Source organism: Barbus barbus, assembly GCF_936440315.1.
Source record: "Barbus barbus genome assembly, chromosome: 25".
Lineage (NCBI taxonomy): Eukaryota > Metazoa > Chordata > Actinopteri > Cypriniformes > Cyprinidae > Barbus > Barbus barbus.
In genome coordinates, this window is record NC_136753.1 from 6948520 (window position 1) to 6961695 (window position 13176).

General features: G+C 38.3%; 1 protein-coding gene and 1 pseudogene across 2 annotated transcripts; one reads left to right on the forward strand and one right to left on the reverse strand.

The window, feature by feature from the left end:
* Window positions 1-1989: 1989 nt before the first annotated feature.
* Window positions 1990-5601, forward strand: LOC306844512 (E3 ubiquitin-protein ligase Zswim2-like; annotated as a pseudogene). Its single transcript has 9 exons — window positions 1990-2125; window positions 2205-2281; window positions 2638-2889; window positions 3211-3349; window positions 3444-3556; window positions 4131-4215; window positions 4451-4533; window positions 4655-4823; window positions 4921-5601. The product of its transcript is annotated as an E3 ubiquitin-protein ligase Zswim2-like (transcript).
* Window positions 5602-6066: 465 nt separating this feature from the next.
* Window positions 6067-13003, reverse strand: LOC306844980 (protein FAM171B-like). Its single transcript, XM_079377452.1, has 8 exons — window positions 12661-13003; window positions 11071-11304; window positions 10574-10666; window positions 10207-10362; window positions 9599-9769; window positions 9019-9132; window positions 8710-8833; window positions 6067-8533 (listed from the first exon to the last, which is right to left on the reverse strand). Exons 1-8 carry the CDS (start codon window positions 12833-12835, stop codon window positions 7303-7305), a joined length of 2298 nt encoding a protein of 765 aa, XP_079233578.1. The 5' UTR covers window positions 12836-13003; the 3' UTR covers window positions 6067-7302.
* Between the last annotated feature and the right edge of the window lie 173 nt (window positions 13004-13176).

The window sequence follows — 13176 nt, forward strand, 5'->3', positions numbered from 1 at the left end:
TGATAGACTGAATGTTCTGCACACAAATCATGACCTCCCACTGCAAGAGTTTAATATGAACCATGCAGTGGTGATGTGGGATGCAAGGCCAAGGAAGGCGATAGTGCTTCAAAAATGTGGAAGGCATCACTCTCACTAGCAAGCTGAACCCCAAGGCACATGGTGTGTGTTATGGATCTCAGAGGGCCTTTAGATGACAGTAGATATAAGTGAGAATCTAAAGACCAGCAAGAGCTACATGTTCAGACGGTCACATATTTTGATGATCATTATCTGTGTCACACTAAAATTGAAATCGAATGAATCTGTTTGCTGTTTAAAAAGGGAGTTCACTCACTGCATGATACTAATGATAACAGTCATGTACTGAGGCCAGTTCCCACAGATCAAAATTTGACCAAAATACAGAAAGCGATTACTGTTATTATTACACAGATGTCTTGAACACTTGGTTGTGATTGCTCGATCTCAGCATTCTACTGTCACAAGCAGTCAGCTGGTATTTTTGACATATAATACATTTTTATTAAGGTTCGAGCCCCAGTGCCCAGCAAAATATTAGTGATAAATGCCTGTCTGAAGACGGAGATTATCGTATACATACCAACCTGAAAATCATTTTCCTTGATATTCCAGTAATCATGTCATATGTTTTCTATCAAGTCTTTAGAATCAGAACTAGTGACGTTGGATAGTAGTGATGCGAATAAATCACTCTTTTCACAATTTAGATTTTTGCAAAAAGGTTCAAGATTCATTTTCATTCATTCGGACAGTTGTCACACCAAAATTGTAATGGGATATTTTATAAAACACCAAAAAAAAAAAAAAAAAAGTTCACTGTGGGAAACAAAACTAGTTAATATCTTTTGTAAATGTCTTTTCATGTGTGACCCTGGACCATAAAACCATAAAAGTCAATTTTCTGAAATTGAGATTTATACAACAACTGAAAGCTGAATAAATAAGCTGTCCAATTGATGTATGGTTTGGATAGAACAATATTTGGCCGAGATACAACTATTTGAATATCTGGAATCTGAGGGTGCAAAATAATCTATATATTGAGAAAATCGCCTTTAAATTTGTCCAAATTAAGTTCTTAGCAATGCATATTAATCAGAAATTAAGTTTTGATATATTTACGGTAGGAAATTTAAAAAATATCTTCACGGAATATGATCTTCACTTAATATCCTAATAAATATCTATAAATCTGTCATTTTAACCCATACAATTAATGTATTGTTGGCTATTGCTACTAATATAGCCTACCCGTGCTGCTTATGACTGGTTTTGTGGTCCAGGGTCACATTTCTCTTGAAGCGTGCACACTGTAAACGATCCACTTCTGCAGGTGAAGACCATTTACAGACAGATATTCATAACAGTATCAAAAATGAGTTTCAAAATATGAGGACACTTTTAGAGTGACTACTGATGAATGGCTAGAAACGCCCCTGCAATTAATACTTTTACCTTTTCTATAGACTAGATACCGAACACATTTAGCAACACTTTAACACGTTTTTCGTTATTTTTCGAGATGACATCAAGAGTTGGTATAAATAGCCTAAATAGTGTCCAGGAAAGGCCCGTTTTTTAACAATAAGCTAGGAATAAGTTCTTGAATAGGCCTATGTGCGTTTAACATTGTCTCTGTCAACTGTCAAATGTTGATTAAACAGCATATTATTCTTTAAAAATGTTTACTGAAAAATAACTGGTATAACAGAGAACACACTTGGGTTATGCGCAGGAGACAACAGAGACTCAATACCGCCATCTAGCGGTGATACGCATCATTTTAAGCGGAGCTTGTTGCTATAGAAACACCAGATACAATAGCAACACCTGAAGTTTCAGTCTGCCAGCCAACGTGTTCATGTAACGACTTAAAGTTTTTATGAAACGCCTAGAGACGTACATTATTCATTGAAAAGGGTACTAAAAAATATACGCGAATTTTTGAAGGAAATTGGGTTTAAAATGTTCCGGAAAACAATGTGGAGGAAAGCAGTGAGTGATACGGTCAGCTCACATCAATACCGCCATTTTTATTCTCAAAGAGTTTGGACCGATTGGATTTCTCCTGAAAGAGGATGGAGACAGCAAACATTATAAAGTAAGCTTGCTTTACTTTGTTGTTTAATTACATTTTTTATATATTTTGTGCAAATTAACAATGACATTTCATATTTAAGGTGTGTTTGGGCGATCCACACACGTGTACCTGCCCTACGTTTCAGAAAGAGAAGGATCTTTGTACACACATCTGCTGGTAAATAAATGCTTTGGGTTGAACTCTAAATAGATGTTTCTTCAACAATGGGCACTTTTTACCTAGTTTCTTTTTTTCAATGAAAGTGTAGGTTTTACCGTCTGGGGGAAGGGTACAACAATCGTCATGAACTGCATGGTTTAATTTGGTTTTGTCTGTGTATGTTTTTTTTTACTCTCAATGCCGTGGGTCCCATTGACTGCCATTATATGACTGACAGACTGCAGCGGTTTGAGTTAAAAATCTTTGTTTGTGCGCTACTGAAGAAACAAAGTCACTTACATCTTGGGGGTAAGCAGATAAACATCAAATTTTCATTTTTGGGTGAACTATCCCTTTAATGTTTGAGCTACAAGTGTCTTTCTGGTCATTTGTTCTTTTTCAGACTGTTTTCAGTACGGTCTTGCGGAGAGACAGATGCTAGAGCTGTTACAAGGGCTTCATGTGACCAAAACTACGTCTCCTAATGACAGGAGGAGCTCAGAGCCATCATGTCCTGAGCCTAGTGAGGAAGACGGAAGCATCAGACAGAAGACATTGAGAAAGATGATATGTCCAATCTGTCAAGAAGAACTTTTGCTGAAAAAATTGCCTGTAACCTATTGCAAGTAGGAGAACTTATTTAGAATTAATCTTATTTAGGAAATTAAATAGATACTCTTTGAATATTTCTCTAAAATATGTAAATATATGTAGAATTTAATGATAAATATTGTATTAAACAGCAAGTGAATATGTTCCATAGCTGAAACATTTGAAATCAATATATTTTTAAGCATAGAAATGTAGTAGTTATGCCTTTTCTCAAATGTATCACACTCACCCAAGCTTCCATTTAAACTCAAAAAGCTATTAGTGCTCTTCAATGACATGAAATTTCTATACTGTGGTGGTGACTGGTTGCAATGTAATTATGCATCATTTTTAAGGTTCAGTTGTGGAAACAACATCCACATTTCCTGCATGAAGATATGGGCTGATCATCAAACAAAGAGGGACCCACGTGGCCTGCTTAAGTGTCCACACTGTAGGGAGGACTTTGGCACTTTTAAGCAGCTGATTGAACTGGTACGTCATTCCAAGACACAATTAATTAAATTTTCTTTACTACCCTTTGTTTAAACTTAAATCATCTCGGGTTTAAATGTGTCATCTTTGACAGGTGAAAAATGCAGGTGAACTGTTAACCTGCTATGAGAAGGACTGTCTGGACAAACATCTGGGTGTTATGTGCAACAGCTGTAGGGTTTGTCCAATCATCGGCAAATGTTTCAAGTAGGCGTCTGTTACAGTACAGACATATACTATTGTTCAGATGTTTGGGGTTGGTATGATTTTTTTTGGAAGAAGTGTCCTATGATCACCAAGGCTGCATCTATTTGATCAAAAATACAGTAAAAGCAGTTTTGTACTGTGTAATGTGAGTTTTCAGCATCCAGTACTCCAGTCAGTGTCACAGGATCCTTCAGAAATCACTGCAATATGCTGATTTTTTATTATCATATAATTATCAAAGTTGAAAACAGTTAAAAATAAGCACAGCTTATTATTCCTGTGAAAACTGATGCATTTTTACAGAATTCTTTGATGAATAGAATATAATTTATTTTAAATAGAATTTTGTATTGGAAACAAATTTGTAACCGTGTAAAACTCTTTGTTTTGGTCAGTTTAATGCATTTTTGCTGAATAAAAGTATTAGTATTGATAAAACTTTTCAAAGTTTTCATTTCTTTAAAAGAAAAAAACCTGCTGAGCCCAAATGTTTGAGCGGTAATCTATATATTCTGATTCTTACTAATGTTGGATTGGAGTGTCATATTCAGTGTCTTAAATCTGATATTCATAGATGCACAGACTGCAGTTATTTCCATCTGTGTGAGGACTGCTTTAGGAGAACAGTACATCCACAACATTGCTTCATGTTTCGAATGGTGAGATTTCAAGTTTCACATGTGAGCAGGACACATGCTATTCATAACTGCAGAATGTAGTTATTTATAGCATAAATTGTGGCACTATCAAACAATATCATGAACAGCATTATTTTAATGTTTAAATGGATGTTTAGGCTGTTACAGTGATTAATGTGTAGTAATGCATTATAGAATTACTGATAGAATTTAGAGGTTAATAAAAAAAATTTTCTTTACTGTTCTAATTGTGCAGAAAAGAGGTCAGCCATGGCAGACAGCAGAACCTCACATCTCTGAGGACACACAGAAAATGGAAAACCACTCAGTGGATAGTAGGTTTGTCTGCTCAATTCTAGATTCTGTGCAACATAGTTCTATTTTTAATTCCAAACCCACTTTTGGGGGGGGGTTATTGGGACATATTACTCTACTTTATTCTACATTACAGCTCCAGTAGCATGACTGGTGTGATGTGTGATATCATCCCGAACTATGTAATGAAGACTTTGCCGATGGTGAGAGTTCGAAAAGAGTCCAGACTGTTTTATCCAGGTGTTCAGTGTAGAATCTGCCTCTCAAGATTTCAACTCGGTCAGCATGTCAGAACTCTTCCCTGCAAACACAAGGTAACATCTCAAGTTCAGCTCATTCAAGGTGTGTTGAATACTGATAATTAATATATTTTTTATTATCTATTTTCTTTCTTTCCTGAACCTGACCCAGTTCCATACTGGCTGTATTGATCCATTGCTCCACAAGTCTTACTGCTGCCCACTGGACTGGCATGTCATCTACAATCCTCTTATGTGGAATCCCAAAAGCGGCAGAAAAGAAAAATCTCTGGCTCCATCTAGTGATGTTCTGAGCAAGCGTACTGATGACCAGATCTCAGAGTTCTTTCTACCAGGTATTGGTTTGCATGTAAAAAGAGGTAGTGCTCCATCTCGGTTGAGAACAGTGACATCTGAACCAGGGTATTCTAGTCCTTCCTCTGTGGATGCACTCAGTGAGGGTTTTCGGGATCTCTGCATCAATAGTTCCCACCTAGAACCATTTAACAGAATGTCCAACATAAACCAGAATTATACAAATAAACATCATATGAGCATATCAGTTGGAAAGGCAATAGTTGTACAGAGGAGCGAGTCCTTCCCAAATAGGCCCTCAGCAGTTAGTCTAACTTGTTTGAACGTGCAGTCAGCTTTAGCCGGAACACAAAATGACCAGGAAAGACTCACTGTGGACATTAATGGGTCATCCAGCATGACTCCAGCTTTCGGCAGGATCAAACCACTGAGGAATGGTTGCTTAAGACAGAGACCAAGGCCAAACATGGTGGACGTGAAGGATCTTCATCTCTGGATGACAAACAATCCTGTTATACTTATGAGAAAACAAGAGTAAAGTGAACAAATATGCAATCAGAAAATAATGGTAGCAAGTTGCTTCATGGGTGTTTGGATTACCTCCACAGTCCAGGAAGCAAGAATTCAAGATACTCATATGTGTAATATTAAAATGTGGCTATAATGTTAAAAACCAGACGCACCCTGAGGAAGGCTCTTTTTAATGTTATTGCCCTGTTTTAAAATGGGCTTTTTTAATGTTTTACCTCATATGAGTGCCTTAAATTTCTTGCTTAATAAAATCAAGCATGTTAGGTTTTCTTGTATTTAGCTGAGCAGTCGCTGAATTTCAGAATCTTTAAACTCAAAATTAACAGCACGTGATCTTTGCAGAAAGACATTTATGTTGGTATAAGAGACATTTAAGCATTTAATGTTTATTTATATGGTTAAAAAAATCAAGAATAAAATTTATGGTTTCATTAATTCTAGGTACATAAAACTCATGAGTATTTTTATTTTTGGTCAAGTACCTTTATTAAATGTGCACAAAAAGGCAGATTACAAGCTGTACTTTAAAGCATCCAGAAATGACTCATGAGCCATTTAAACCAGCGTGTTGAAAAATCATTAAAATATATTACAATTAATGAAAGAAATGCTACAACATAAATTACGTTAAAAAAAACATTCAGCTGACACAATGCAAACTCTCCTCAGTCATACTTCTTTTAAAATGTCAAACCATCTTAATTCAAATTTGCTGCCTGACAACAAGAAGCTAGTGTTTTATTGTAACTGTCAATAAGAATTAAACGATTACAATTAATTGTCCAAAATAAAGCTAAAAAAGCTCCAACACATTCAATACACGAGTTGATAATTTGTTATCAATTTGTGAAGAAATATTTCACACACAAAACACATTAGCACAAGAAACATCTTAATATGCTAGGTTTATGACCTGTACAGCTGTGCTTCCAGCACCGGCCTTGGTAAGGTAAACCATAACCTGAGACATATCGTTGATGTTTTTGGGTACTACATTCTTAAACATGAAAACATTGAATGATAAAAGCATCACAATGGACGGCATGCAAATGTGACTAGCAATAATACATTAAATAAGTACAGTGTGTTCAAACGGCATTTGACCTCGAAGGCCTTAGTCGCTCCTTCAGAAAACTCTTTGCAACACACTGGTGCTCTTTCTGAATTGGAGAATATATAGTGCTTAGCTTAACAGTGCTCACTTTTTTCCACAATTTATTTTATAATTGCTTATGGCACTGTGTGGCAGTTCCTTGCGTTACATTTTAATGTATGTAGAACTGAATTGAAGATCAAAAACTGATTCCAAGCAAGTCAAGAGATTCAAATTGATAGCATTTAAACAGCTTTTCAGACTCATTAGAAGACATTGTGGGTACAAGCATTGTGCTCACAGGGCAACAAATGTTTAAAAATACTTAAGATATATAGCTATATACATACTTTTACAATGTACTTTTGAAGGTAAACAAATATGTTCTTTCAAAGAAGTTTTTAAAAACATTGTACAGTGTGGTTGGGAAATTGTGTACTCATGAACTGCTGACAAGATGCTGGATACAGCATAGCCACAATAATTGACTGAGCTACGGCAGGTAAGACAGGCATTTTTGTTTTATTCATTCTTCCTGATGTTTATGTTATAAGGCAGTTTGATCAAAAACATTTTCAGACACCAAAAAGCTATGGCTACACGCATGTTATTCAGTTAGTGTTTCATTTGGGGTCTCTCCTCCCTCATGTGTCGAGATGTGTTCTTGTCAGGCTTCTTGTCTCGAACCTTCCGCAGTCTCCGTGGTGGAGGGGTAGATTTGGACTCGCTAGAGGTGTCCCCTGCATCCCTGTCCTCCGGGATGTTGGGAATGGCTGCACTACTGCCTTCCAGGGTGTTCCTCAGGGACGTGTCCTCAGGACTCCCAATTTCACTGCTGCTCAAGTCCTGCTCTTGATTTCCACTTATTTTAGCCATGCTAGAGCTTGAAGGTTCCTCGCTTTTCCGCAGAGGCTGCTGCAGCTCGTTCATGTCCACTCCAGAGTCCAAGCTTGTATCATTGCTGCTGCCTGGACGATGTCTTCCCTGAAGCTCAATCACAGAGTGACGAACCTGGGCTGCTGGTTTACCATCAAGAGACACAAACCAGGCCCGGGGTGGGTGAATGGACGGCTTACCTTTGGAGAGCTCCAGCAAGGTTTGCTCTGATATTCCCTGGAGTTCCCCTCGGAAAGGTCCCCTTCTGGCTGCTTCGTTCAAAGTTCCTGGGACAGATACGGATTCCAGGAGATGACTGTAGCGGCCCCATAACCCTGGGTTTGCAGCAGCGGCTTGCGCTCCTTCCAGAGCCTGCTGCTCGTCACTGTCCTGCTGGGGAACTTTAGGTAATGTCTGAGTGAAACTGTCTTTTAAGTTACGCTCTGTCTGAGCTCCATGCTCCATGCCATTCCGTGGGAAAGTGGCAGATCTACTTCCAGATTGGTCATCTTGTCCCTGGGAAGTGAACAACTCTGGGGCCGGTACAATTGCCACGGACTGGTTATAGATGTGGAACAGCTTGTCTCTGAAAACTACATTATCTGCACCATTCTGGTGTGAGTTATTCTGTTCAGAATTTTCCCATAGCTTTGCAACTTCGTCACTGTTAACATAGAGATTAGACACTGGGACTCTGAAGCTTTCTAATCCCACAGCTCCAATATTCTCGTACAGATTACCTGCTGGCCGGCCAATATTTTCCACATAAATGTTGAAGTTGGCTTGGTGTTGTGGAGAGTCTGATGCATCATGGCCGATGCCTCTTGCAGCCAGAGAGTAAGACCGGTCCCCATTATGAACGAAAAGTTCTTGAGCATCATCAGAGCTGGTGGAAGTGGTCTGGTCTTTCTTCAGTACAGTGAGCCTGGTGGAATTCCATCGCTTTCTTCCAGCCTCATAGTTTAAATATCTGTAAAACAAGATAGGAAAGGATGTTTTTTGCTACAGATTTTGATCATTGCAATTCACATGAAAATAAGGTTAAGATTAAATATTCATGTCAGGCAATTCAATGTTACTCAATGGTGTTTTAAAAAGTTTTAGAAAGTCATACAATGATGTTTGCATGGCTGAATAAGATCTTACCTGCAGTGAAATACAATCACAGATAAAAATCCAATGACTATCACAAGAGTTCCTCCCAAGATACCCACAAGAAGGTATGTGTGGTAGGAAATGAAATCCATTGATCTTGCGAGCCCCATATAACCTAGATTTACACAAACAGAAATCTGGTTAGAGGGCTGCACATGAACATAAGAAGGTATGGATTTCAGTGTTGAAGTAAGTAATGAAAGTGGAATGCTTTTGGATTGATAAATAGTTTGATGGGCTGAGTGAGAGAGATTTTACAATACGTATTTTAATTACATCTTAAATATGACTGATTCCTACCTGATGATGGTGGTGGTGCAGCAATCCAGATACCAAGTTGAGGTGCTACGTAATTCCAGACTAGGCCGTTTGTCTCCATCTGAACAGTGCCTATACCTTTATTTACCCAGGTACCTATGACAAAATATATCATTAAGTGCTTCTATTGGACACAATCCCAAAGTTCTCCTAACCTTGATATACATGGTATTGTGTAAAAGCATGAAGCTTCTACTTAGGACCCATTTGTCAATAATTAGGCCACTTTTTCAAAACTCTTCACACAGTTCTCCTAACCAACTTTAAGCTTGGTACAGCAGTTAATTTCACATTCAGTATACACTAAAACTTCATCGATGTCTCAGATCAAGTAATTTTCCATAACACTAGCAAAGGTTGTCACCCAACAAACACACTTCCATTCAATGTAATTTCTATGCCACTAGCCCCCATTAGGGTCCATTAAGTGTTAAGTGTTGCTTAAGGACTGTAATGATGATAGTTCATAGTCCCCACTTCAAGAAAACAGTGGAAGATCCGACAAGCTTCTTCTGAATGGGCAAGTTTGCAGTCTTTAAATGCTGAAATGTTTTTCAATCACCTATGGTCATGTCGAAGGTCCAAGCAGGCAGCGAGTCAGACGGTCGGATGTGGGTGTTGTAGGGAAGTGGTATTTTGAGCTGAATGGGTCCTTTGACGTCAACCTCTTTTCCATTAGACACTAACTGGGCACTGATCATAGCCAAGGGTTTTAACTTGCCATTCCTATAACCTGTAATTGGGGATACAATGATAACTGAGATTCATTTTATCATCTGCAGAAAATACATTAGAAAACTGTGTAAAGGTGTGTGGTCTAGAGGATCGATATTATGTCTACAATGTACCATCATGTTAGCTCTTGTTTAAATCTGGTTATCCTAGTGGTCTGATATTGTCTAATCAATAACAAGTAATCAATAACATTAACTAATCAATGCAGTATGGAGTCTAAACTGTAATGGAGTTTGTAGCTTTCATTGACTAAAATTGCCCTACAATATACTCCCCTCACTTACAGATCATAAACATTCAGTGAAACACAAAAGGTTACCATTCACTCGATAATAAGATGTGATAAGGAATGACAGGACAACTGTTTGGATTTGTCTGCACCACCATATAATCAGATGCAAAAGATAATTTATCCTTTTTTTAAATTCATCTTACCTCCTTTACCGCTCAGGTTTAGAGTAAAGAAATTTGAGTCTTTTTCTGTAGGCAGGGTTGGAACTGTCAGATAGGCTGACAACATGGAGATAGTAGTGTTCTCAGACAGTTTGAGGAGACTTTGGGGAAACTGTACACTCGGTTGAAATGACAGATCTGTAATGTGAAAATATATAGATAATACAACAGTAGAAATTTTGTGTGTCAGTATTACATTACGAGTAGGGTTCCATGCATCAGATGTATATGGATAGGTACTGCATTAACTTATAGATTATTACATTTTTAAAACTGCTCTCAATGTAAAAATAGCAGTATGGATAATTGGATAAAATAATAGGTAATAGGGATGTTTTATTGGACATACCAGATGCTTTTCGAGTTATCAGCACAGTATCATCAAAGAGCCAGATGTTCCCTTGTGTTTGAGGGCGCAGGGAGATTGTAATAACAGAAAAAACTAGGAAATAGCACAAGAACAAACACTCAAACCTCATTTCAGCAGCCAAGTTTCTCACCTTAAAGTGACATTAGTTGTTGTTCTCCGTATGTTTGAAGGTCATTTCTTTAGAGCTCTAGTTGGGTGTTATAAAACAAGCCAGGGCCAGGTTGAGGTCACATGGTTCACAGCTTTCTTGCTGCCTAGTCATCTATTCTCACTATTTATTTTTCCATTTTACTGAGGTGTTTATTGAGCATAACTTGCTAAAACATACAGAGATTAAGAAGAAACTTAAAAATGCAGTAAAAAAAATACACCTTCTAATTATTACATGCCTATAAAAAACAACAAAAATCATAGCCTGATGTAATCAAATCATATAAAATACCCAATAACCTAATAAATTCAGGTTATGAACTTACTGGGCATCTTGGTGGTTTTCCAAGGCAGCTGGGTGAGCACATAACCCTCCATGCTGGCCACCAGAGTGAGAGTCAGGCCAAGGTGGTATGGGACAGTGACCGTGACCTCCCCATTCTCCAGAGTCTGGCTGGAGTGAATCTGCGATCCATTCAAAAACACACCCACCAGAGCTCCTTTCAGGAACCTCTGGCTAGATGCATCTTTAACCCAAATCTTCAGGGTCAGGAGCGACTCTGGAGACAGAGAAAATGTCACGTTTTGTGGAAATTAATAAAAACTGTGCATAAAAAATGTACATTGTGCATAAAAATGAACATAGGATATTCTGGTCGTTTGAATGCAAAATGTTGCCTCAAACCCTTGTAATATGAGGTAAGGTTAACCACATGCACCAATGTTTATAAGTTCATTGAAGTAACTGAACTGTAATTGCTCAATGCATTAAAAACCAATACAGCCAGCACTGAAAAAAATTGGTTGGGGACAGTAAAATCTTTGCCTTGAAATAGTAATGACCATTGGACCCACGGCTCAGGCAGAGCGACTTAAAAATAGATCAAAGTGCCAAATGTCGGATGAGCACATCGGTGAAAAACTGAGGCTTGAGAAACCTTGAAAATCCTCTTTGAAATGTCTCTCAATACTAAAAAAATCAAGTCAATCCCTCGTTCTTTGCACATGTGCTGATCCTCAAAATAACAATATAGCCAGGATAAATCAATGGCAGACACAAGAAGTTAGTGAAATAAAGCAACGCAGCTTATGTTACACATTAACATTGATGTTATGAAATTAGGTGTTACTCTTTGTGCTGTTCTAGACCAATCTGTGAATTGCAATGGCAGGTGCTTTCAAGCTGGAGTCCAGGAATCCCCAGGGGTCAGCAGAAAATTTAGAGGGGGAAAAACGTATAAAAATAATCTGAATGATTAACATTTATTTTGAATCAATGTTCTACAATCTATTTTGAACTTTGTGCTGTGTAAATGGCAACTGATTCGTTTTTAAACATGTTGTCTTTGCAATATCACATAGGCTATTTTTCTCATATATATATATATATATATATATATATATATATATATATATATATAGTTGCCTTCACATTTTAGTAATTTTGGGGTCATTGGCATCAAAAAGTTGAAAACCCCTGACATTAAAGGCCTAATGGATTTGTTTATACTATCTCAAACAGAAAGGTCTTGGATGATTCTAGCTCTAAACTAATCCCGCCTTAAATGTATAATAACTGTACATTCAAGATAAACATCGTAATGTTGCTCAACCATATCAGCTATATTTAAATAATGTAGACATGGCTGTCCTAAATAAAGCCTGAAATAGGTGGCCTTACTGCAAACGGCCCTGTAGAAGGTTCGCAAATAATAGACATAATGAACGCTATAGGCCAATGTTATGAGACAGCAAGCACAGCGGTCAACAGCACCCCTGTTCTTTGTTGTCATGTCCCCCATCATGAAAACATCCCTATTATTCGCGAGCACGCCGCATGCGGAGCTCATGGCGGAGCGGATGCTGTAGATGTAGATGATGCTGAGGATGAACCCAGCGGATGCCGCGACTGTTACCTGATGGAGGCACCGTCGCATCCCCCTGTCCCTTGAGCGGGGACGCCTGTGTGTCGCTGGCATTGTCCTCCTCCGACAGCGAGGCGAGCACCCCACCCTCCGCTCTCCTCACGTACCCATCCTCGCAGAAAATCAGCAGCGCGGCGAGGAGCACACACCCCGAAAGATCTGGCATGGCGTCTCAGACATAACTGCACTCAGTGACACGGAGAAGGAGAATGTTGTTGTATTTCTGTCTTTAGGTGGCTGTGAATGTCAGGGTCACGATCACATCATGCTTCTCGGGTGGAGCGATGGATATCTGAGGGAGCTGCTGGAGTCAGACGGGTGCGCGCGTTGCGTCATAGCTCAAGCGATGCCATCTGCTGGCTCAGTGTTTTTTCCTCTTTGTTAAAGCGCACGCAATTACGCAATACTCTTTTCATGCGTAGGTTAAAAACATTTTACCAAGATATTTTAATTGGTTTATATAACATTTTAAAATATGAGCAAAATATATGTCTCGAAAAAAATAGC